Source organism: Nicotiana tabacum, chromosome 10 (assembly GCF_000715075.1).
Source record: "Nicotiana tabacum cultivar K326 chromosome 10, ASM71507v2, whole genome shotgun sequence".
NCBI classification, from domain to species: domain Eukaryota; kingdom Viridiplantae; phylum Streptophyta; class Magnoliopsida; order Solanales; family Solanaceae; genus Nicotiana; species Nicotiana tabacum.
The window spans coordinates 27,220,430-27,243,434 of NC_134089.1; the positions used below are offsets into that span (position 1 = coordinate 27,220,430).

At 37.5% G+C, this 23,005-nt stretch overlaps 2 protein-coding genes across 6 annotated transcripts; one reads left to right on the forward strand and one right to left on the reverse strand.

Annotated features, from left to right (window-relative positions):
- Positions 1-731: 731 nt before the first annotated feature.
- On the reverse strand, positions 732-1,046 carry LOC142165042 (putative mitochondrial protein AtMg00820). The gene has a single exon (XM_075223686.1). It carries the CDS (start codon positions 1,044-1,046, stop codon positions 732-734), a length of 315 nt encoding a protein of 104 aa, XP_075079787.1.
- Positions 1,047-8,435: 7,389 nt separating this feature from the next.
- Positions 8,436-22,539, forward strand: LOC107814625 (ultraviolet-B receptor UVR8). 5 transcript variants are annotated; one of them, XM_075222747.1, is made up of 11 exons: positions 8,436-8,780; positions 18,805-18,881; positions 18,976-19,057; positions 19,221-19,352; positions 19,460-19,693; positions 19,865-20,104; positions 20,392-20,435; positions 20,806-20,994; positions 21,364-21,454; positions 22,000-22,043; positions 22,118-22,539. In XM_075222747.1, exons 1-11 carry the CDS (start codon positions 8,555-8,557, stop codon positions 22,238-22,240), a joined length of 1,482 nt encoding a protein of 493 aa, XP_075078848.1. In that variant the 5' UTR covers positions 8,436-8,554; the 3' UTR covers positions 22,241-22,539. The 5 variants fall into 5 exon arrangements, with proteins under 5 accessions (XP_075078848.1, XP_075078849.1, XP_075078850.1 ...); XM_075222748.1 differs by having other exon boundaries at positions 18,808-18,881; XM_075222744.1 differs by having other exon boundaries at positions 8,437-8,780; positions 18,973-19,057.
- The last annotated feature ends 466 nt before the right edge of the window (positions 22,540-23,005 follow it).

Here is a 23,005-nt window from a genome sequence, read left to right on the forward strand (position 1 = left end):
GGGCAACCATCCCAATCTGCATCACTATAGCAGTGTAAACTGTCAATAGAACCACCAGGAATAAATAAACCGTGACTCAGTGAACCATGCAAATATCGCAAAATTCTTTTTACAGCCGTATAATGGATGTCTAAGGGAGAATGCATAAATTGAGATACTTGATTAACTGCAAAGGCAATGTCTGGACGGGTAAATATCAAGTATTAAAGACCACCAACAAGACTTCTATAAAGTGTGGGATCAGAAAAAGGGAAAGAATCATCTGAATGCTGTAGAGACTTAGGAGAAAGAGGAGTTGAAACTGGTTTGGAAGAAAGCAAATTTGCACGACCAAGGAGTTCTTTCACATATTTGGACTCAGATAGAAAATAACCTCCATCACGAGTAGTTATAGAAACACTCAGAAAATAATTAACTAATCCTAAGTCATTCATTGAAAATTCGGATTTAAGAGTCTGAATTAAAGATTGAAGTAAAGTAGTAGAAGAGGCAGTGAGGAGAATATCATCAACATATAGTAGAAGAATAGCAATGTCTGAGTTATGTTTATAAATAAAAAGAGAGGGATCAGACACGCTATTTTGAAATCCAGTACTTAGAATAAAAGAAGTGAACCGATGGAACCATGCCCTAGGGGCTTGCTTTAAGCCATAAAGTGCTTTGTTCAATCGACAAACATGATGAGGAAATTGTAGATGAACAAAGCCAGCAGGTTGTTTCATGTATACCAGTTAGTTAAGATTACCATGCAAGAATGTGTTCTTAACGTCTAATTGATGAACATGCCATTGCTTAGATGCAGCAAGGGCGAGAATAGGACGAATGGTTACTGGTTTCACCACAGGACTAAATGTTTGATCATAATCTAGTCCTTGGTGTTGTTTGTAGCCTTGGGCCACAAGACGATCCTTAAAAGGCTCTAGAGAGCCATCAGATTTTTGTTTAATACGATAAACATAACGACAACCGATAACATTAGCAGTAGGTGGTGCAGGCACAAGATCCCAAGTGCGGTTGACTATAAGAGCATTGTATTCTTCGGCCATTGCACGTCTCCAGTGATCTAATTTGTTGGCTTCCGTAAAAGAAGTTTGTTCAGGTGGAAGTGATGAAATGTGAGAGATTAAGGATGGGAGAATGCGAGGCTTAAGAGAGCCTGTTTGTTTGCGAGTGATCATGTGATGTGTTTTAGCATTAGAGGAAGATATGTGTGGAATTTAAGGTTGAGAAACAAAAGAGTCAAGGCTTTGAATTGGAGATATGTTGGTCGTTGTAATGGGTGAATGTGAGATAGTATGGTTAGGGTGGATGAAGAAGTGACTTGTCCAACATTTGGAGGAGAATGAGATGTGTTACGTTGCTGCACAATTGAAGTAGTGTTAGGAGTGTTTTGTCTAGTTGGTAAAGAAGTTTGATGTCTTCTAGAAGAATTAAAAATCTGATTTGTATTCCTAGAATTTATCAGATTAGGAGATAAGGGTTGAGATAAGATAGGAGGTAAAGTAGGAATAGGAGAAAAAATTCCAACATTTGTAGGAGATAAGAAACGTGAATATTTTTCAATATCTCCATGCTGAAAATTAGGAGATACGATTGAGGTTAGAGAAGGATTAATATTAATTAAAGAGAGAATTTTAAAGAGAGTAGAAGTGCTAGATTCAGGTAAAGTTGAGGAGAGAAGATGTAGATAAGGAAATATATCCTCATTGAACCTAACATGTCTAGAGATAAATACTTTATTACTGGAAGGATCAAAGCATATGTATCCTTTGTAGTTAGATGGATAGCCAAGAAAGATACAATGTTTAGAACGAGGACTCAACTTGTGGGATGAACAGTCATGTAAGTTTGGGTAACAGAACAACCAAAGACACGTAGATGATTGTACGTAGGAGGCTTGCCAAAAAGAACTTCAAAGGGAGTCTTAAAACGAAGCTTAGAGGAAGGAAGAATATTTAAAAGATGGACAACAATGTGCAGGGCTTCAACCCAGAATCGAGAGGGAAGTGATGCTTGAAATAATAATGAACGAACTATATTTAAAATAGTACGATGCATGCGTTCAGCTTTGCCATTTTGTTGATGAGTATGAGGACATGAAATGAGAAGAAAAACACCATTATCATTAAGGAATGATCAAAAAGCTTGAAGTTTAACAAACTCAGCAGCCCCGTCACATTGAAATGCTTTTAATTTCGTAGAAAACTGGGTCAATACATAGGCATAACATTGCTTAAATGTAGTAAAAGCATCAGATTTACGCTTGAGAGGAAAAACCCATGAAAACTTCGTCAAATCGTCATGAAATAAAATATAATATCGAAATCCAGTAAAAGAAAGAACATGAGAGGTCCAAATATCACTATGAATTAACTCAAATGGAGAAGAAGAGAAAGAACAAGAATCCATAAATGACAATTTTTGGTGTTTGCCAAGGTGACAAGCATTACATAAATTGTATAAACCTTTAAATGAAGAACAAGGTAGCTTATTAACCCTAATTAAAATAGCTAAAATAGCTGAGCTTGGATGTCCTAAACGACGATTCCAAAGATTTGGAGAGACATGTGTAGTAGCAAGAGCAGGACGACGAGTTGCAGGAAAGCCAGCAGAAGAAGAAGTAAGGGCATAAAGTGGTCCAAAACTATTGCACCGAAGGAGAGGCTTCTTCGTCTTGAGTTACTTAATGGAAAAACCAAAAGGATCAAATTCCATAGAACAATTATTATCTGAAACAAATTTACGAATGCTTCGTAAATTGGTGGAAAGATAGGGAACAACTAAAATATCTCTAAGAGAAAAAAGAGAATCAGAAGTAGAGAAAATACTATATCCAATGTAGGAAATATGAAATTGAGTTCCATTACCCATAACTACACTATCTGAGCTATTGTATGGAGTAATAAAGGATAAATTGGATGCATTTGGAGTCATGTGAGAAGATGCTCCACTATCCACAAACCAAGAAGCATCACCAGGTGAAGAACATGAGTAGTTAGAACTAATATCTGAGACAAAGGCCTTAGAATTTAGAGAAGGACAATCTCGAGCAGTGTGGTGTGGCTGATAGCACAGTTGGCAGTAAAACGTCACATTATTAGGTTGAGATGGATTGAAAGCAGCAGGATAAGAAATTGGAGGAAGACCTAAGATGGAAGGAAGACGGGGACGTGGAGTGAACTGTTGAGGCCCAACATTAAAAAATTTGGTATTCCCTTGATTATAGCGACCTCGACCACCATTGTTATGACGACCACGTCCACGACCATAAGAGGGAGACGATTGCTGCTTGGCCATAAAAGCAGTGGTGGAATTATTCATAGTAGAATTAGAGAAACTACTTAATTGGGCTTCATGAAGGAAAATTAGAGAGCGTGCTTCAATAAAAGTAGGAAGAGGAACACGAGTAGAGATAGAGGTGCTCACCGACATATATTCTGGAGTTAATCCAGAAAGTATTTGTAGAACAAGATCAGATTCAGAGATTGGATTACCTATGGACGTCAACGCATCTACAATGGATTTGAGATGATGGACATATTAATTAATTGAAATGTTACGTTTCTTAAGGTTATGAAACTGGACTTTGAGTTGAAGTGTTCGAGAACTAACTTGATCACGGAAAAAGTACTCGATTTGAAGCCACGTGTCTGTAGAAGTGAGAGAATGATTTGGCTTGATAATAGCTTGGAGAATCTCTTGGGAAATTGTTGCTTGAATCTATGAAAGAACAAGGGAGTCAAGTTGAATCCACTGTTGAAAGGAAGTGTTCTGGAATTACCATCATTATGAAGAATAGTAGGCTCAGGACAGGGAAAACTTCCATCAATAAAGCCATAAACACCATGACCTTTGAAAACGGGTAAGAAAAGCTCTCTCCATAACATATAGTTTGTATAGTCAAGAACAATAGGGACAAGATTTTTAATGTTTGAGACGGAAATAGCAGAGGGAGAGGATGGAAGAATGGAGGAAGCATTAGTGATTCAGGTTGGGGAAGAAGGAACTGATTCCGTAGAGGTGTTGGAAGCCATGAGTCAACAAAGGAGAGAAAACCTAGACTTCTGATACCATGAAATAAGTAATATTTCTTTATGTAATATTGTTGCAGATACAATGAGCTTTTATAGTTACATGCTGATCTAAAAGATAAACATTATCTCTAAGTACAATAATGATTTAAAATTCAAAAAGTACATTATATATTTATCCCACTTAGTACAACAACAACAACCCAGTATAATCCCACTTAGTGGGGTCTGGGGAGGGTAGTGTGTACGCAGACCTTACCCCTACCATGAGGTAGAGAGGCTGTTTCCAAATAGACCCCCGACATCCTTCCCTCCAAGAACTTCCCACCTTGCTCTTGGGGAGACTCGAACTCACAACCTCTTGGTTGGAAGTGGAGGTTGCTTACCATCAGAGCAATCCCTCTTGCCTATCCCAAAAAGAATACAAATAAATTCATGCTTTATATGTCCCAATTTTTCTAACACTCTTTTCACCTGGGACATACAAAGTGTTTGATCCATAAATTTGACAACTTAAATTGGAATTCAACTTGACAAATTTTGTCTTTTGGTGTGAAATATCTTATGCAACCAACTTTCTTACTATAATTGTATTATTTTGTCTACTAGCACTATATGATAAATAAGCTAGATTAACATCTTGAGCTTCTTATTCTGTCAAACAGAGTCATATAAAAAGGGTAGATAATGCAATAGTCTCTGGCATCTTCAATTTTAGAAAATTGTTTAAAAAAAAGCATCTTCAATTCTAGCATCGTATGCCTTTGGGATAGTTTTATTTGATGTGCATTGGATACTTGGGCCGGAGCTTGAAGGACATATGTTGAAGCACCTTTACTTTCAATATATTGCTTTTTAATATGTAGTCTACATATAATATACTTTTTGCGAAAGTTTGTTAGAAGGGAGAAGTGATTCCATAAGCTCAAAACGTTAGAAAGGTTTCTCCAGATAGACGTGCATGAGAAACAAAAATGCTTTAAGATGACAAACTCAAAAGCAACAGATTGTCACATAGTTAGTAAGAATCTTGAGAAATGATTTAGTGAAGATTTTTGTGTATTCTTATGGTTATTGGACAAACAGTTGTGCACTGCAAGTGTTGCAGTTCTGGATAGTTCTTTTTCAATTGAGATTATTTTGATGGATGAAAAGGTTATATTTTTAAACTTTAGACTTAATTCTATTTTGAACTATATATATATCTGTTAGTATACTACAATCATATAATAGATTGTTTTTGAAAAAAAAGAAGAAGCATTTTTTGTCATAATTCTAGACTAAAAAGGATTGACATCCTTACTACTAATTTCATGACTATAAAGTTCCCTTCTCCTTGTGATTGCAGAAGAGATTGATTGGGAGGGGAAAATCAAGGACAGATTTTTCTTTAAAAGATGCAATGACTAAAAATATCCCAGCTATTGTCCAGAACTTCTCCAATTGTTAATTACGCATAAGTCTGTAAAAGTTTCATACTCAGAGGAAACATGCCTCCACTCAGTTAATGTCAACACTCATTGTTATAGAGATGCAATTTAGCAAGCATATCATCAATTGCCCTGAAATAGAAAGGACAAATCAAACCTTCAAGAACCATCAGAAGTTTTGATATGATCTTTCGATCTAGGATGTTTTCTATGTACCATACAAGAAATAATACATTTTTACGTACCATTCTATGTTGAAAGAAAAGAATCACTGCAGCTAAAGTTTATTTTTCAATAAAAAAATTACTCAGGGGTATTTTTTTATTAGTTATATTGTGTTCATTTTTGCAGGTTACATATTGACTGTATGTGGTACTAGCACTTGATGCTCATTCAGTTAAGTGATTGTCAATGGATGGAACTAGCATGATGAGTTCGAGATGCAAAAAGAGGATAATGGAGTTGAACTACTGTTTTAGTAATTTTCTCAAGAGTTGCTCGATGATTTTGTGCACAAGGAAATTGAGAATTTATGCAATTTATATTTGCATTAACCCGTTGATTAGGAGGTGGAACATTGAGCATGTTTTTGCTGATTATTGCTTGATTTCTTAAGACAATGATAATTCTCTATTTGAGTATAATTACGGGGATGATTTTTCAAGGCTATTTTTTGTCTATCATATTTGCTGTTACACATGATCTATTTGCTGCATGTCATGCTCCTTTGAAGGATGGGAAGTGATCAATATTAAAGCGACTATGTGATCTGTGTTGTCGCTGGTTAAAATAGAATTTCATGTCATTTGGGGCTGATTGAGGTAAACGTTATTCTACATTTAATCTACTTCGTACATAATTACTATTTTGAAATTGGAAAGAATGCTATCTTTTGCCATTATTACCATGGAAAAGATTATTTTCATCAACAACAAGACTGTGGTTGCTCTTTCTGTTTTCATTTTGTTGGATTTAATTAGGTAATAGTTAACTATGATAACAACATAAAGTATTATGACCATCTTATGTTGTTAGAGAGTAATCACAAAGAGTAGCGGAAAAGAAGATGAGAATGTAAATAATATGTTATATGGAATATGATGGGTTTAAAATCAACTTTAAACTGAAGCTAAGCAGTGTGGGAATAAGTAACAACTATTTTACTTATGGTCTTACATTTTTGCTAATAAATAGAGAACCTTTTATTGCTTTATAGCTGGGTAAATTGTTGTCTATGCCTTTGTTGATACCTGATTTTACACTATAATATACCCTTATTAGTGAGTTTTTTAATTAGATACTCGATTTAGCAGCACACACTAGGGTGGTCACTATTTAAAAAGGAAAGAGGAACAAATATTTTATCGATCAATTCATCTAATAGTTCGTAATATACATCTGTTTCTACAGGTAACAAAACTTACCTTAAGTATGCAATACCGAACTTTGTTCATCGGCTACAAAGGAACAAGTAGCTTCTGATAAAGGTGTTTTCGGTTAGAACAACAAGATCACTGCTACATCAATAATTGGCACATAATCTCGATGAGAATTAGTGTTCTTAGATTAGGTATTTCTAGGATCTTGGTTAGCCATATGAGTCTTCGTTTATATTATCGACCAACATGATTAACTTGCCCATGTGCTCATATAATTCTGATCCAAAATACATCACAACGGAAGGTGATGTCTTAATTACTGTGATTATAAATATTTTTAATTGTTCTTTATTTTTGCTGATCAGAACTTTAGATGAAAAATTTTGTATTTTCAAGTGGACTAATCTTTCTAAAGTCAAGTATTTCTGTAGCATTACTCCAGTATGATCTAACATCTCTTGAAAATTGGTGGTCCCTGACAATAATTTTATAGAGAAAACTCGATTAAATTCATCTAATTTTTTTTGTTTTAATTCTTTTGAATATTGTTGCTAAATGTAGTCTGCAATTTATAGACGTTTCTAATATCTTTCTCCCCTATATTTTCCTTTGAAAGTAACTATACTAGTATTATTTAAATGAAGAGTCAATTGAATGTTAGACCCACCACCTTGCACGCAATTAAAGGAATATTGAACACCTGTTCTCCAGGAACAGTTTGCATCAAACGTGGCACTATTATTGTCCCGTTAATGATACGCACTAATTTTTCACATTATTTTATTTCATTGCTACAATTAACTAACTTCTTCTTTTTTTTCATAAAAAACGAAGATCCTGCTAGCTTCCATGATGCCTTAGTAACATGCTTTACAAATATTATCCTCTCTAGTCCACATTATCTAATGTTTTTATTTTTTTATTCTAAAATAAGTACTATATTTACATAATCAAAAAATATTTATTTTATTGTTTCAAGTTTACCCTTATTTACCCTGATTTTCAAAAAGTATTTCTCAATTATAATTTCCTAAAAGTACATTTATTTAAAATGAATTCAAATAGTATGTTTAAGTCCACTCGAGACATCGTGAACTGAGACAATACATCTTCATTTACAAGCTGGAAAAATGATACACTTTCACATAGTTAAAAAACACACACACACAAAAAAATACGAATAAAGTCCTCGAATTGTTCCCCCAACTTTGTATGTGTGACAAAAACTATCATCAACTTGTGGAAAAAAATAACATCAAGTGAGTACAAAGAATATCATCCCAATCTAACGATAATCTAATCTACTCTTAAGTTGGCTACTCGCGCGCTGTCCGTTGATGTGCAGAGCATCTCACATCGTACGGATGACGTTATGCCACGTCAGTTCAGTTAAAAAACACATCACGTGGCACGCACGCGAGGGACGGTTATAGCTGGGGTAGGTATTAACCCCCTATATTTCCAGAAACTTCTAATGAATTCGTGGCTTACAACAGAAGAGCCTCCACCATCGAACACGTGTCCTTCTGGGACCAATAAGATCCGATGTGGCACTATGAATTAACCTGTTAATGATACGCCCCCGATTTTTTGCATTATTTTATTTCCACCACCTCGATTAATTCAATTTTTTAAAACTTCATCTTCTAGTAGCTTCCAGTTGTTTCTGGAACCAAAATTTTTACAGAGAATATTGCTTCGATTTTCCGAAGCAATGAACGGAAATGGTGAAAGAGAAAAGGAAGAGGAGAAAATGGAGGAAGAGAATGATGAGGAGAAGAGGTATAAGGTGTTAATGTGGGGATATCTTCCCGGAGTATTGACTCATAAGTCGCCGTTAACTTCTCCGGTGTCTGTTCAGTCGCCAGAGACCGGCATTGATGTTCAATCGTGGAAGGATGTTTGTGGTGGAGGTTGTGGTTTCGCCATGGCCATTTCAGGTTATATACGTATTTTTTTTTTCTACGAATTTGTGTTCCTAGGCGAATTTTTCTCTATGTTTACGGATTTATGAATTAGAAAAAGTAGATCTCTTACTTCTTCTAGCTTTGTGTGGCAAGCTTTTCATTGATATTCATATAGTGAGATCTGCGACTATGAACGTTTGTAGCAAGTTTGACTTAGATCTTAGCAAGTTAGACGTGAATTTTTCCTCGTATTAATGTAGTGAATCAATAAAAGAAAGTTAATTTGGAATAGCTAAATGTGACGATTAGGTAGACGCCTGCCTAATCCTATGTGTGCCTTCATTTTTATTTGTAACAGCGTCACATTGGTTGAGGTATGAGGCTTCGATAGAGTTAAGTTTATGGGTTCTGAGTTCTAGAAAAGGTAGCTTATTGAGTACTAGATAAATTATTTATACATATTAAGTGGATTTTTTAACATAAATGTAGGGTTTGATCCTAACACAAATACATGGTTTGGTCCATACCTACTAGGTGCTGTAGAACCCCTAAATAGAAGTAATATATACTTGGCCGATTCCCCGATATTAGTATAGGTTTTTTAATAGGTTCTTGCCAAATTCAAATATTTTTTCAATATGACAATAAATACATCTTTGAAGTTAGACATAGGAGCTATGTTGCTCGAACTTTTCTAAAATATTGTCTTAACCGTATTGGATCCTCCAAAAATGAACTACTTTTTGATGATCCGACATGCATTCCACGTTAATTTTTTGGAGAGTCCGAGCAACATCGCCTAAGAGTCCTAAAATCTTAATGAAAGGAGCTTGGTATCCATGTGTTAGAGGTAGAAAATGGCCCTTATGGCAGGGTTTACCGGGTAATTCAACGGGACCCTATCTCGTCGTTTGGTCAGCTTCTTAGTCCTTCTGGTGTATGACACATACCTCTATATCTTTTTCTATTTGTAGTTAGGGGACCTTTGCTCATGGTTGAGGGTATGAGTTGTGGGCATAAGCGGTTGTCTAATTATATAGTCTTGGTTAAATTTGTGGTTGAGTTAGGTTAAAGGTTCATTTTTTAATATGGTAGCAAAGTTAGACTCATCTTTTATTTTTGGTTTACCTAATGTTGAGCCCTATTTTATTTTTTACACGTTTTAGTCATCCACACGTAGGTAGGTGGGTGCCAATTTCATATTGGTTGAGGTATGAGTTGTTGTCCCTTTATTTGATCTTAAATAAATCTCACCTCATGACTTCTCGCACGCCGTGTTCTATGCAAGCTTGGTTGTTGGAGTGAGTTTTGAATCTTCCTTCAGCCCTTACGTAGATGCCATAGTGTTGGTCATGTGGTTGATTATCTTATAAGTAGAAGACAATTTGTTCTATGAATTCTAGAAACCATTATTCTTGTAATACCTCCTAACCATATACCATGGCTAATTTAGCTTACACAGTTAGATTGTTCCTACATCTAGATGAATAGTGCAAACTTTAGGTTAATTCTCTACCTTGACCGAGAATTGAAAGCTCTAATTGTCTCCCAACGGGGCCGACATCTATTGAGTGAATCCATAAAAGCATGCAAGGGCACTTGGCAAAGGGGCTCTAGGTTGCCCTGCGCCATCATGCAGAGGGGCTCTTGCTTGTAATGCTCCTAACCATATACACATCCAAAGGGGCTCTAGACTGCTCCGTACCATCATGCAAATAACAAAGTTTTAACCACAATTATAGCCCATAGGCTAAGAGCATTTTTTGGCTAGCTGATTATAAATAAGTGATAAGTTTAAGTTCTGAAATTTATTTTATAAATAAACAGCGTAAATGTTTGGACAGAGGTGTTGAAACAGGTAATAAGCCGTTGATATGTGGTAAAAAGTGCGGATAAACTTTTTTTTCTTTCAAAAACGACTAAAATACGCTTGAAATTTTTACAAAGAATTACAAAATTTAAAAGAATATTTGTAAGAAATATGAGGAATGACAAATATAGAGGGGAGAGGAAGTTGGGAACTTTGTTTCGGGAAAGATATTTTGAGACAACAACAACAACTATGCCTCAATCCCTAATAATGTTGGAAATGATATTTTGACAATTAAAAAATAATATGAAGGACAAAATATGGTGTTCATTGATTTAGATGAAACATATAGTAGAGTATCACGAAAGGTCCTTTGGTGGGTAATGAAGAAAACAATTCATATTAAATATATACATGTCATAAAGGTATGTATAAAGGGGTCGTGTGTGAACCATAATACGAGATACAAAGGAGTTTCTCATACCTGTAGGTCTACATTAAGGATCGACATGGAGCCCCTATTTTTTACCCAAGCTACGGATGAGCTAATCAACATAACACAAGATGAGAACCATAGTGTTTTCTATTTACGGATGATATTGTGTCAATTGATGAAACTAGTGAGAGTGTCAACCAAAAGCTTGAACTACATAGAAGTACCTTACTAAGTAAGAGTTTTAGAATAAGTAAAAGTAAGACTGAATACATGCATTGCAAGTTTAGTCAGCATAAGAAGAGCGAAGTTAAGGTGAGACTAGAAGGGTTTGCTGTCCCAAAATGCAAACAATTTGGATATCTAGATTCATTGTTTCAAGAGAAGGGAATGATGATGAAGATGTTCGTAGGATTAAAATCAAATGGTTGAAATGCAAAAGTGCTATTAGGGTGTCATGTGATGAAAGAACGCTCTATAGAATAGCTATAAGACCGACCATGATATATGGTAGCGAATGTTGGGCCTCTAAAGTTTAGCATATTCACAATATGAGTGTTGCAGAGATGCGAATGATTAGATAAATATGTAATCATAAAAAGATTAGATAAGATTAAGAATGACCACAGTTGCCAGAAGGTGCAAGCAGGATGCATTGAGGATAGAATTAGAAAAGGCCGCTTGAGATGGTTTAGTCATATCTTGCGTCAATTTATAAATGCACCAGTTCGCAGTGTTATCAAAGGTTAAAAACGTAAAAAAGCTCTAAGGTCTATTGGGGCTTTAAGTGCAAAGCGCAAATAAAGTGTAGGCTTTAATGAAGAAAGGCACAAATGGAGAAAAACGATAAATATGTATGTGTAGTCCAAGACTAATATCTATAAGCATGAATACCAAATATATGGACAAAGAAATTGAAGAAAATTACAATAATGTGAAATATCAATTGTTGATTGTCGCCTCTTCAAGATTACGCTCATTGGCAAGGAAAGGTATGTCTTAGAGCCTTAATGACAGCACTGAAGTGCCCATTGAGCGAGGCGAAGTGCTCAATATGTTTTGAACCTTGCTTCAGGGCTTAAGCGCGCTTTTGATGACACTACCGGTTTGTATTGGAATAATGGTGAATGAAGATGTTTAAAGGGAATGGGATAGACCTAAAATCACATGGACGATAATTGTCTTGAGAGACTTACCAATCCTTAGCATCATTGCAAATTTTGCTAAAGATAGAATATCATCTGGATCTTCCAGATATTGAAGTTGTTGCATCCACTGAATCTATCAATTTCAAACTTCATGGAACTCATCTTTTCTTGTTCTTCCTCCTTGGATCGTTAAAGAATCTTGTTGCTCTGATACCAATTGTTAGCGGAAACGTAAAAGAAAGAACACAAGATTTAACGTGGTTCGGATCAAAATAATCCTACGTCCACCAGAGAACAGTTGCCTTTTTAATATTAACAAAGGAAGGGGAGAGTTCCCAATTACACTTAAGAGAATTTCTCTCTTAACTCTCTACTTACTACAATGTGTTGTATTATTTTTGGGATGGTTTCTACAAATGAAGGAGTGCATCTATTTATAGAGGTAAAGACCTCCTCTTGATGTCATTGGTGACATCAAACTACCTCCTCTTGATGTCATGGGTGACATCAAAGGAGGAAGCTTCCTCCTAGCATCCACACCAACTCTTTCCACCAACTCTTCCAATTGGCATGTCATTGTTGACTAAACATAAACCAACACCTTCAATCTCCACCTTGGTTTGCGTTTCAAGCGTGCGTGTGAACAACTCTGGCCAAAACTTCTAAGCTTACTGGGCAACCCCATTGTAAGAAACAAGAAGAATCAAACCATTGTTGAACATACCACCTCCACCTAACAACTGTTCTCTTCGGAGTTGCATCAGTTGATGCACACCCCCTCCAAGTCCTTGCAGTGTGCAAACTTAGCGAGTGAGACTATCTTGGTCAACATATCTGCAGCATTATCATCTGTGATAACCTTCACGACCTTGATAGTTCCCTCTTCAACAACATCTCGAATAAAATGAAATCTGACATCAATGTGTTTAGTGCGCTCATGAAATCTCTGATTTTTCATTAGATGAATAGCACTCTGACTATCACATCTAAGAGTTGATTCCAGCTGAACCAAACTCAATTCTGCTACTAAACCTTTCAACCAGATAGCTTCCTTCACCGCCTCCGCTGCTGCCATGTATTCTGCTTCTGTCGTAGACAAAGCGACAATCGACTGCAGAGTCGACTTCCAGCTAACGGCACTGCCAACGAGGGTAAAGATGTATCCAGTTGTGGACCTTCTTCTGCCAAGATCTCCTGCATAGTCAGAATCTACATAACCGAGAATTGAAATACCTCCACCACTTTTTCGAAAGGTCAGACCAACACCAGAAGCTCCTTTGAGATATCTCAATATCCACTTGACAGCTTCCTAATGCCTCTTTCCTGGGCTGGACATGTATCTACTTACCACACTTACAGATTGAGCAATATCTGGACGTGTGCATACCATAGCATACATAATGCTACCAATTGCACTGACATAAGGAATCTTTGACATATGTTCCACCTCATCCTCGGACTGAGGCATTTGTAACTCTGAAAGTTTAAAATGAGGAGCTAATGGTGTACTTACAGGCTTGCACGTATGCATATTGAATCTCTTGAGAACCCTTTCAATATACCTCTTATGAGAAAGATGTACAACATCGTCTTCTCTTGAAATCTCCGTACAAAGGATTTTCTTTGCAGCTAAATCCTTCATGTCAAATTCCTTACTCAACAGTTTCTTCAAAGCATTTATCTAGCTATCAAATGCACTTTTTGAGAATTCATGTGTAGTCATGAATGCATCAAACCTCTTGTACCACTGTCTAGCGGATTGTTTCAAACCATACAAAAACTTCTTTAGTTGGCATACGTGATCTTCTTTTCCCTCAGCTAGGAAACCTTCAGGCTGATCCATATAGATTGTCTCTTCTAGATAACCGTGTAAGAAAACAGTTTTGACATCAAGCTGTTGAAGCTCCAAGTCAAATTGGGCAACCAATGCTAGTAGCACGCGAATTGAGCTATGTTTCACGACTGGAGAGAAAATCTCATTGTAGTCGATTCCCTCCTTCTGACTGAATCCTTTTGAAACCAATCTCGCCTTGAACCTAGCATCTTCCACTTCAGGAATTCCCTCTTTCTTTCGGTAGACCCACTTGCATCCAACTGTCCTCTTCCCCTTTTGTCTTTTCACTAAGACCCATGTCTGATTCTTGTGAAGAGACTCCATCTCTTCCGTCATGGCTAACCGCCATTGTACAACATCCTTGCAAGAAGTTGCTTCAATATACGAGGAGGGCTCCAGATCCTTAATCTCTTCTTGTGCAGCTACGAACGCATATGCAATCAAGTTTGCTTGATCTATAAGGCGTTCCGGTTCTCGTGTCTGCCTCTTCTCCCTCCCCTTTGCAATTGTGTATGGTTCATTGACACCAAGTTCTTCAAGGTCTACATCTTCTGACTCATCTTTAACCTGAGTCTCTTGATCCTTTTCCTTGGCAAGCTCCACCGGAAGCTCCACCTGCTCGTCGTTCTTGTTTCCTGAAAACTCCACGGAAACTTTATGGGGATCAAGTATAGAGGATTCATCAAAGGTGACATCTCTACTAACTATAAATTTGAGTAAAGACAAACACCAAAGTTTATACCCTTTTACTCCATCCACATACCCTACGAATATGGCCTTCTTAGCCCTTGGTTCAAGCTTTCCTTCATTAACGTGATAATAAGCTGGACACCCAAATACTTGTAAGTATGAATAGTTAGAGGGTTCACCTGACCATACCTCATTCGGAGTCTTAAAGTCAATTGCCGATGCTGGAGATCGATTGACAATATGAGCAGCAGTGTGAACTGCTTCAGCCCAAAATACTTTGGACATTTTGGCTTGTAGGAGCATACAACGAGCCTTTTCAAGAAGAGTTCTGTTCATTCTCTCGGCAACTCCATTCTGCTGTGGGGTATGCCTGACAGTCCTATGACTTGAGATCCCATGAACCTTGCAGAATTCATTAAACTCTTCATTGCAAAACTCCAAGCCATTGTCTGCGCGAAGATACTTGATTTTCCGCTCCATTTGATTTTCAACCAAAATCTTCCACTCTTTAAATGCTTCAAAAGCATCACTTTTTGCCTTCAAAAAATGCACCCAAACCTTTCGTGAGAAATCATCAATAAAAGTGAGAAGATACCTCTTTTTGCCCTTCGATGGAAGTTTAGAGGGACCCCATAAATCTGAATGGATGTAGTCTAGCACTCCTCTTGTCTTGTGTTTGCCAGTGCTGAAGCTGACCTTCTTTTGCTTCCCTAGAACGCAATGCTCACAAAAGTCAAGTGTGCTGATCTTCTCACCTTCCAAAAGGTTACGATTGCTCAACATCTCCAGTCCACGTGCGCTCATATGACCCAGTCTCATGTGCCATAGTCTTGCCTTGTCATCATTAGATAACTGCACTGTAGATGCATTTGCAGAGCCAACAATGGTGCTTCCGACCAATGTGTAAAGGTCGTTCTCCATCTTGCCTTTCAGCACGACTAAAGAACCTTTAGTCACCTTTATAGTTCCTGCTTCGCTCATGTACCTGTAGCCTTGTGTAAAGGTCGTTCATCCAGCGTACTCAGGGAGATCAAATTCTTCTTCCGATCAGGAACATGACGGACTTGTGTAATAGTCCTCACGACTCCATCATGGCAGCGAACCCGAACTGAGCCAATGCCAACTATTGCACAAGTTGCATTATTGCCCATTACTACAGTTCCTCCACTTTTCTCATAGCTGCTAAACCAGTCTTTTCGGAACGTCATATGCAGAGTGCAAGCAGAGTCTAACACCCATTTGTTTCCATAACTACTATTATTATTACACGATGTTGTTAGTACATAATCATTATCAAAATCATGTACCTGTTCAACTGTGGATGCACTCGCCTTTTCCTTGGACTTTGACATTGGGCAGTCTCGTTCAAAGTGCCCCTTCTTGCCACAACCCCAACACTCTGTATGCTTCTTGTTCACACGAGACTTTGATCTGTGCTTTGATCTGCTCTTTCCCTGTTTGCTAGTCCGGCCTCTCACAAAGAGCCCACTTGCCTGGTCATCTCTATCTCCTTCAATGTGCCTTCGCACATCACTAGAGTTAAGTGTCTGCCGCACTTGCTCAAGCTTGATAGGCTCCTTGCTATACATCATTGAATTCTCAATATTACGATATCCTGAAGTCAATGAAAATAGCAAAGCACATGCAAGCGTCTCCTCCTCCTTTTTAATTCCCGCAATCTGTAAGTCCATGACAAGTTTATTGAACGCATCTAAATGATCTTGTAACGAAGTACCTGACCCCATATTAAATGTGTGAAGACGCCGACATCCTTGTTGTCACTGATCGGTCTTGGTATAGCCCTTCTAGCTTTTCCCATAACTGTTTGGCCGTCTCTCGGTACTCGTACTCACTTCACAAAGCACGTTAGGTGCAAGGGATAGTTGGATTGCACTCAATGCATCCCCTTCAATCTTCTTCTTGTCGGGAGTTGATATATCCTTAGGATACTTTCCGTCAATAGCATGGATTGAACCTTTCCTCCGCAGTAACGCCATCATCTGGATCTTCCAGATATTGAAGTTGTTGCGTCCACTGAATCTATCAATTTCAAACTTCATGGAACTCATCTTTGCTTGTTCTTCCTCCTTGGATCGTTAAAGAATCCTGTTGCTCTGATACCAATTGTTAGCGGAAACGTAAAAGAAAGAACACAAGATTTAACGTGGTTCGGATCAAAATAATCCTACGTCCACCAGAGAACAGTTGCCTTTTTAATATTAACAAAGCAAGGGGAGAGTTCCCAATTACACTTAAGAGAATTTCTCTCTTAACTCTCTACTCACTACAATGTGTTGTATTATTTTTGGGATGGTTTCTACAAATGAAGGAGTGCATCTATTTATAGAGGTAAAGACCTCCTCTTGATGTCATTGGTGACATCAAACTACCTCCTCTTGATGTCATGGGTGACATTAAAGGAGGAAGCTTCCTCCTAGCATTCACACCAACTCTTTCCACCAACTCTTCCAATTGGCATGCCATTGTTGACTAAACATAAACCAACATCTTCAATGATTATATGAGTTGAGCTTAGAAGCGAGGATTCATATAAACGACGCCAACTTGTTTGGGGCTGACGCCTAGTTATTGTTGTTGTTGTTTTGTAAGGATAAAATAGTAAAAATTACCGTCAAACCAAAAGTGCTTATAAGCGGAAAAGCATTATGTTGGGGTGACCAAATAATGGCTTTTGGTTGTTTTTGATAGATAAATCAAAATGTACTTTTAAGCTAGTTTGACCCGCTTATAAGCTTAGCCAGACACCCTCTTCGCCATGTCAAGAGAGGTGTCATCATGAGGCGTATATGTGTAAATTCCAAAACTAATATCTACCTGCAAGTGGTCATGGAGCTTCTTAAAACTACAGTAATATGAATTTGAGACAGAACATAACCCCATAATGCCAAAGAAAGGAAGAACAGAAGGTGCCACAATGGGTCAAGTATGGGGATTACCGCTGAAACTATGGATGTGGTGCTCAACTCTGGTGTTCGAGGCTGACAGAATCTGTATGACATAAAAGCATAGGGAAAGTATAAAATTCAGTTTGTCAAATAAACCACCTCTAAAAGTTGAATCAAGTTTTTTAAAGAAAATTTCGCATTTTCAATGTAATGCTTCATATAAGTGCATAGCATCATTTGAACTTTGAAGACTGTTCAAAACATAAGTGAGCTTGTAAGTCTTGGTGACTCGTCTTGGCACCCAAATGTCATTGATACATAATAATTCTAATGTATACGTCATGATTATGACATGTATACATCATGACATCTGATCACCCTCCCAATCAGTTACTGTTGTGCATGCTGTATTACAATAAGTATGTGATAAGGAATGCTAGCAAAATAATGGAGGTAAAAATTGAAGAGAGATGCATTTTTGTGAAGAGATGCATTTTTGTTAAAGAAACATTTTTGATCAATAGAAAAGAGATGCATTTTTGTTCAAGGTGTAGATGAAGAGATACTAGTTATAATACCAAATAAGACAGTCGGAATTGCATCTAACCAACTAATCCTTGTGCTTTGTGTCATCAATGTCTACTTTCATAAGATAAGAATTGCAGTTCACATAAGCACAACTCAGCAGAGCATTGTTGCTTGTTAGAAGAGAGAGATGCTTCTTTGTAAGCTGTCTATGAATCTACACAAGCTATACTAGACAGTTGGAATTGCACCTACCAAGGGAAAACAACTAATCCTTGTGCTTTGAGATTAGTGTTCCATCATGAACACTATAAATTATGTTTGAGTTACAGAGCCTTGATTGATTTTCCAGCCTCCATTAGTCACTGTTTTGGTATATTTAACATGGCGCAGAGGACATCATCTTGAGAATAAAAAATGAAAGATTCCACACTGGATCTCTCCATCCATTCCAATCTCATTTCTTTTTCCACATCTTCTCAGTGATTTCCTTCTTGAAAATGACGATAGCTCCGCGGCCGTTGATTTTATGTGGTTTAACTATGTATTATTTGTGATAAATAGCAGGGGAAAACTATATTATTGATGTACATAATATAACACAAGGATCCCTATTTTTAATTATACTCTACACAATACATACTACTCCTATTTCAATGTGGGATTAAGCATACTTATATACATAATTCTAACGGTACGATGAAATGGCAGCAGGGTCTGGAAAACTTATCACGTGGGGTTCTGCAGATGATCAAGGCCAAAGCTACTTGACTTCAGGAAAACATGGGGTATTGTGGCAAATCTTTCTTGTGTGGACTCGTTTATATAGATCACTTAAAATTGATGTTGCTATCTTCTTTCCTGACTGCATTTATCAAGGAGACTCCAGAGCCATTTCCGATTCCAACTGATGATCCAGTCGTGAAAGCTGCAGCTGGTTGGGCGCATATTGTATCTGTTACAGGTGATATACTGTTTGCCAGTCTTTCTGAGCTGTCAGTCACCCTTCAGCTAATTCAGAACGTTATTTGCAGGAACCTTCTCAATCTCTTTTCTTTTTTTCTACTTCAAACCATAAGAAAGATAATGGAGACATATGGTTATAATATATTTATATTTCTGTACAGAAAAGAATGATGTATACACATGGGGCTGGAAAGAATGCGTGCCTTCTTCCAAGCTTGTTGCAAATTTCGCTGCTGGAGGAAGTGTTGAAGGGGATTCTTTTCGGAAAGAAAGTTCAGTATTAACTGAGCAAGGTAATGGAAGTTCGGTTTCCAATTTGAACCAGTTAAGATTTTGGTAAGTTCATCTGCATGCTTATCTCTGGAGAGTTAACTAATACTACAAAGACTAATTTTTGCAGAGAGCCCTCAGTCTCAAGGCTCCAAGTTAACTGCTAGTTCAGTCGCTCACCAAGATAATAAAAAAGCTGAAGAAACTGCAAAGAGGAGAAGAACAGTGACAGCTAAACAAGAACTTGAAAGCCCACCACCTGCTGACGAATCCCTTTCTGCACCACCTTGTATTGTAGAACTGGATCCTGGGGTGAAGATAACCTCAGTTGCTGCAGGAGGGCGCCACACATTAGCATTGTCAGGTAACTTCACTCCTCCATGCAGGTTGTAGTGTGTTGCTGTCATTTTGGAAGTGAAGTCGGTTGCTTTGTGGTTACGCCATATAGTTTTGTAGGTCTTATGAAGTACGAAGATATGGAAGAACTTTAATATAAAGCAAGACACCTGATGCATCATATTTTTGCCGGATTTAGATGTGGGACAGGTATGGGGTTGGGGCTATGGAGGTGAAGGGCAGCTTGGTTTAGGCTCCAGGATTAAAATAGTGGCTACTCCTCATCTTATACCATGTCTGGATATGTCTTCACATGGAGCAGACCGGAGTCTTCGGAGTCCTCAAGGAAGCATTACCCCAGGGAGTGAGACACGTAAAGCTTTGGGGAGCTACATAAAGAGAATTGCTTGTGGTGGCCGGCATAGTGCAGTAATCACAGGTTAGCACTGAGTTCAGTTTTAGTACTTCTGCTGACCACATAGAGTACAATATCTTTTAATAAGGACACTTTTCAAATTTAAGTTTCACATTGTGAGAAGAAAAGAAGAATGTTTCTGGAAATATGTTTAAGTTTTTCAAGTTTGAATGGCTTTGAGTTACTCCGTTTACAACAAAGTCAGACTCCATCTCAAATCATTGTCTTTACTTTTTGCTCCTTGAAGTTAAAAATGATACTTAATCCTCGATTATCTTTCTGCTCACCTGGGTATTTGTTTCAATTGTCAGATGCTGGGGTGCTGCTTACATTTGGCTGGGGATTGTATGGGCAAGTGAGTGTTTATATCATCACACTTCAAATGCGATGCATGTCTTGTCCTCTTATCCATAAAAGAACTCTTCACATGCTATTCTCTACAATTTCAGAATTAATAAGATTGATTAATCTTGAGCAAGGAAATATCATAGCCAGGTCGCATCTTGCTTATAGCGTTGTCGATATATGTTTTGTTGCCGGAATAGAATGTCCACCACTTAATATTGTTTTTTTTCAAAAAGCAGACAATTGTAATCTTGTTGTATCTTGTAAGAAATTGATCTGAAACACCAAAAAATATACACCTGCAATATCAACTTGGTGTGCCTGGTTCAGTGTTCACTGCTTTTCTTTATAAGTCCTCTAGTCTCATTCGTTGTATTCAGTGTGGACTAGGTAATACAAATGACGTGCTGAGGCCAACTTGTGTCTCTTCTCTATTGAACACTAGAATAGAAGCCGTGGCAGGTGGACTATGGCATTCTGTGTGCTTATGTGATCATGGCCGTGTGTATACTTTTGGGGGAAATCAGTTTGGCCAATTGGGTCTAGGTACAGGCGCAGACCATGCAGAGGTGCGTCCAAGATTTATCACTTGTTTCGTGTCTTTCTAATAAACTCTTGTTTGTGGACTCAACAGTTTCAATGTCCAATAGTAATATCTAGTTGAGGCTGAATTATGATGTCATCTAAGAGTTTGGCTAGTCGTACCATGAGATGTGCCAAGAAGTAGGATTTGTTGAAATCACAGTCCAGAAACTTTCAACCAGAAGTGGTGGCTTTAAATATACCTAGCACTTGAGGGATAAGAGATTATTGTCAATTTCTGACAGCCAATTAGTTAGACCATATAATTCCTTATATATTGGCAGTTTTGCAGCTGCATTATTCTAAACCTTATTGTTTGAGGGCTCTAGAAACTCAACAGGAGATTTCTGTTACAGACATCACCTAGGCTTGTGGATGACTCAATACTGGAAAACAAGAATGTCAAAGTAGTGTCTTGTGGAGCTCGTCATAGTGCCATAATGACAGGTAAGTGTCGAGACTATCAAGAAGATGAAGTGCATTTCGGCCTCTAATCCACTGGACAACCTGAGTTCTTTTTTTTTTCTTTTTTTTTTCATAGAGGACAACTTTAGTTCACTTAGTTTGATCTCACACACCTATTCCATTTGTGGTGATCTGTGGTGGAGATATTATTCAGTACATGCAATTGTTTACATAACTATGACTAGCGGGTCTTGTCCAAATATATATCTGAATCTTTGGAATTTTATGAGTAGCAAAGTATACTTTTGATGGTGAGTTTGAATATACTTGTGTCTTGCCCATGTGGTACACCTTTTTTGCTGTTGATCATTATCAAATGTGTGTTAAATCGATCAGCTGCGGTAGGAATTAAACAATAGGAAGCAACTAGCACTTAAATATGTCTTTTTATTGTGAAACTATTACTAGTAAAACAATAATATGTCTACTATTTGCTAAACTGTCACTAGTAGGGTAACACGTTAATATCTCTATTATCCGTTTGCTATATGTTAGTATCTAAAGATACCTTTTGCTTTAACCTTTAGAGGATAGCAAAGTGTATAGCTGGGGATGGAACAAGTATGGTCAGGTATGTGAGAGATTATTGTTCTTTAAAAAAATTTACGATGAGTATTCAATCTAACCTTTTGCTTTTCATTCCAGCTTGGCCTAAGTGATACAATTGACCGTAACAATCCTTGTGAAGTACCCATCGATGATTGTACACCAAAAAATGTAGCGTGTGGGTGGTGGCACACACTATTACTTGCTCAAAGCCATCAGTGATCTGCCCAGTATTTGGAGAGAACTTCTGTTGTTTAAGTAACCCACTGACAGTGAATTTGCACAAGATCAGGGAGTGGCATGTGGTCACCTGGATCTATCATAAGTCTCAGGTCCACTTTAAGGATTCCAGAGACATTTGGAGACAATTTTTTTAGAGTTGCAGTATTTGTTGAACCAATGTACAGTATGTTGAATGTAGCATATATTTAACTGAACCTATTCTCTTCGAGTTTAAATCTGATGTATTTCATAGTTTCAACAGACTTATTTTATGAAGCTCTTTATCCTCTTTCGGTATAGACCTGGTGTGACCTATTCTCAAGTCGCATGTTTAAACAATTATACTACCTTGGACAATATATCTTAGACAGGTGTAATTTTTCTAGAGTCATAGATAATGTGGATGATTATCTTAGCATGTTAAAGAAAAATGTGGCGATCTGAAGAATCATGTAACGCTTCAACGTGGCTGCAGGAGAAGGCGATGACTGGGTCGAAGAGAAGCATTTAAAGCTGCATAGGGGTGCTGAATTAGAAGAGCCTTTTGCAACTCAGTTTTCAAAATTGGTGATGCTCTTTTTTAATTATTATTAATGCATTACCCATTAAAAATTCTCAAAATTTTTTATTTTATAAAAACTAATGTACTCCTCTTTCTCCCCTCGCCCCCCTCCCCCTCCCCCTCCCCCTCCGCCTCTCTTACCCCCTATCTTCCTCCACAGTCGTGTAATAAACTGGGCGTGAGTTCATTAAGGAGTGGACGAC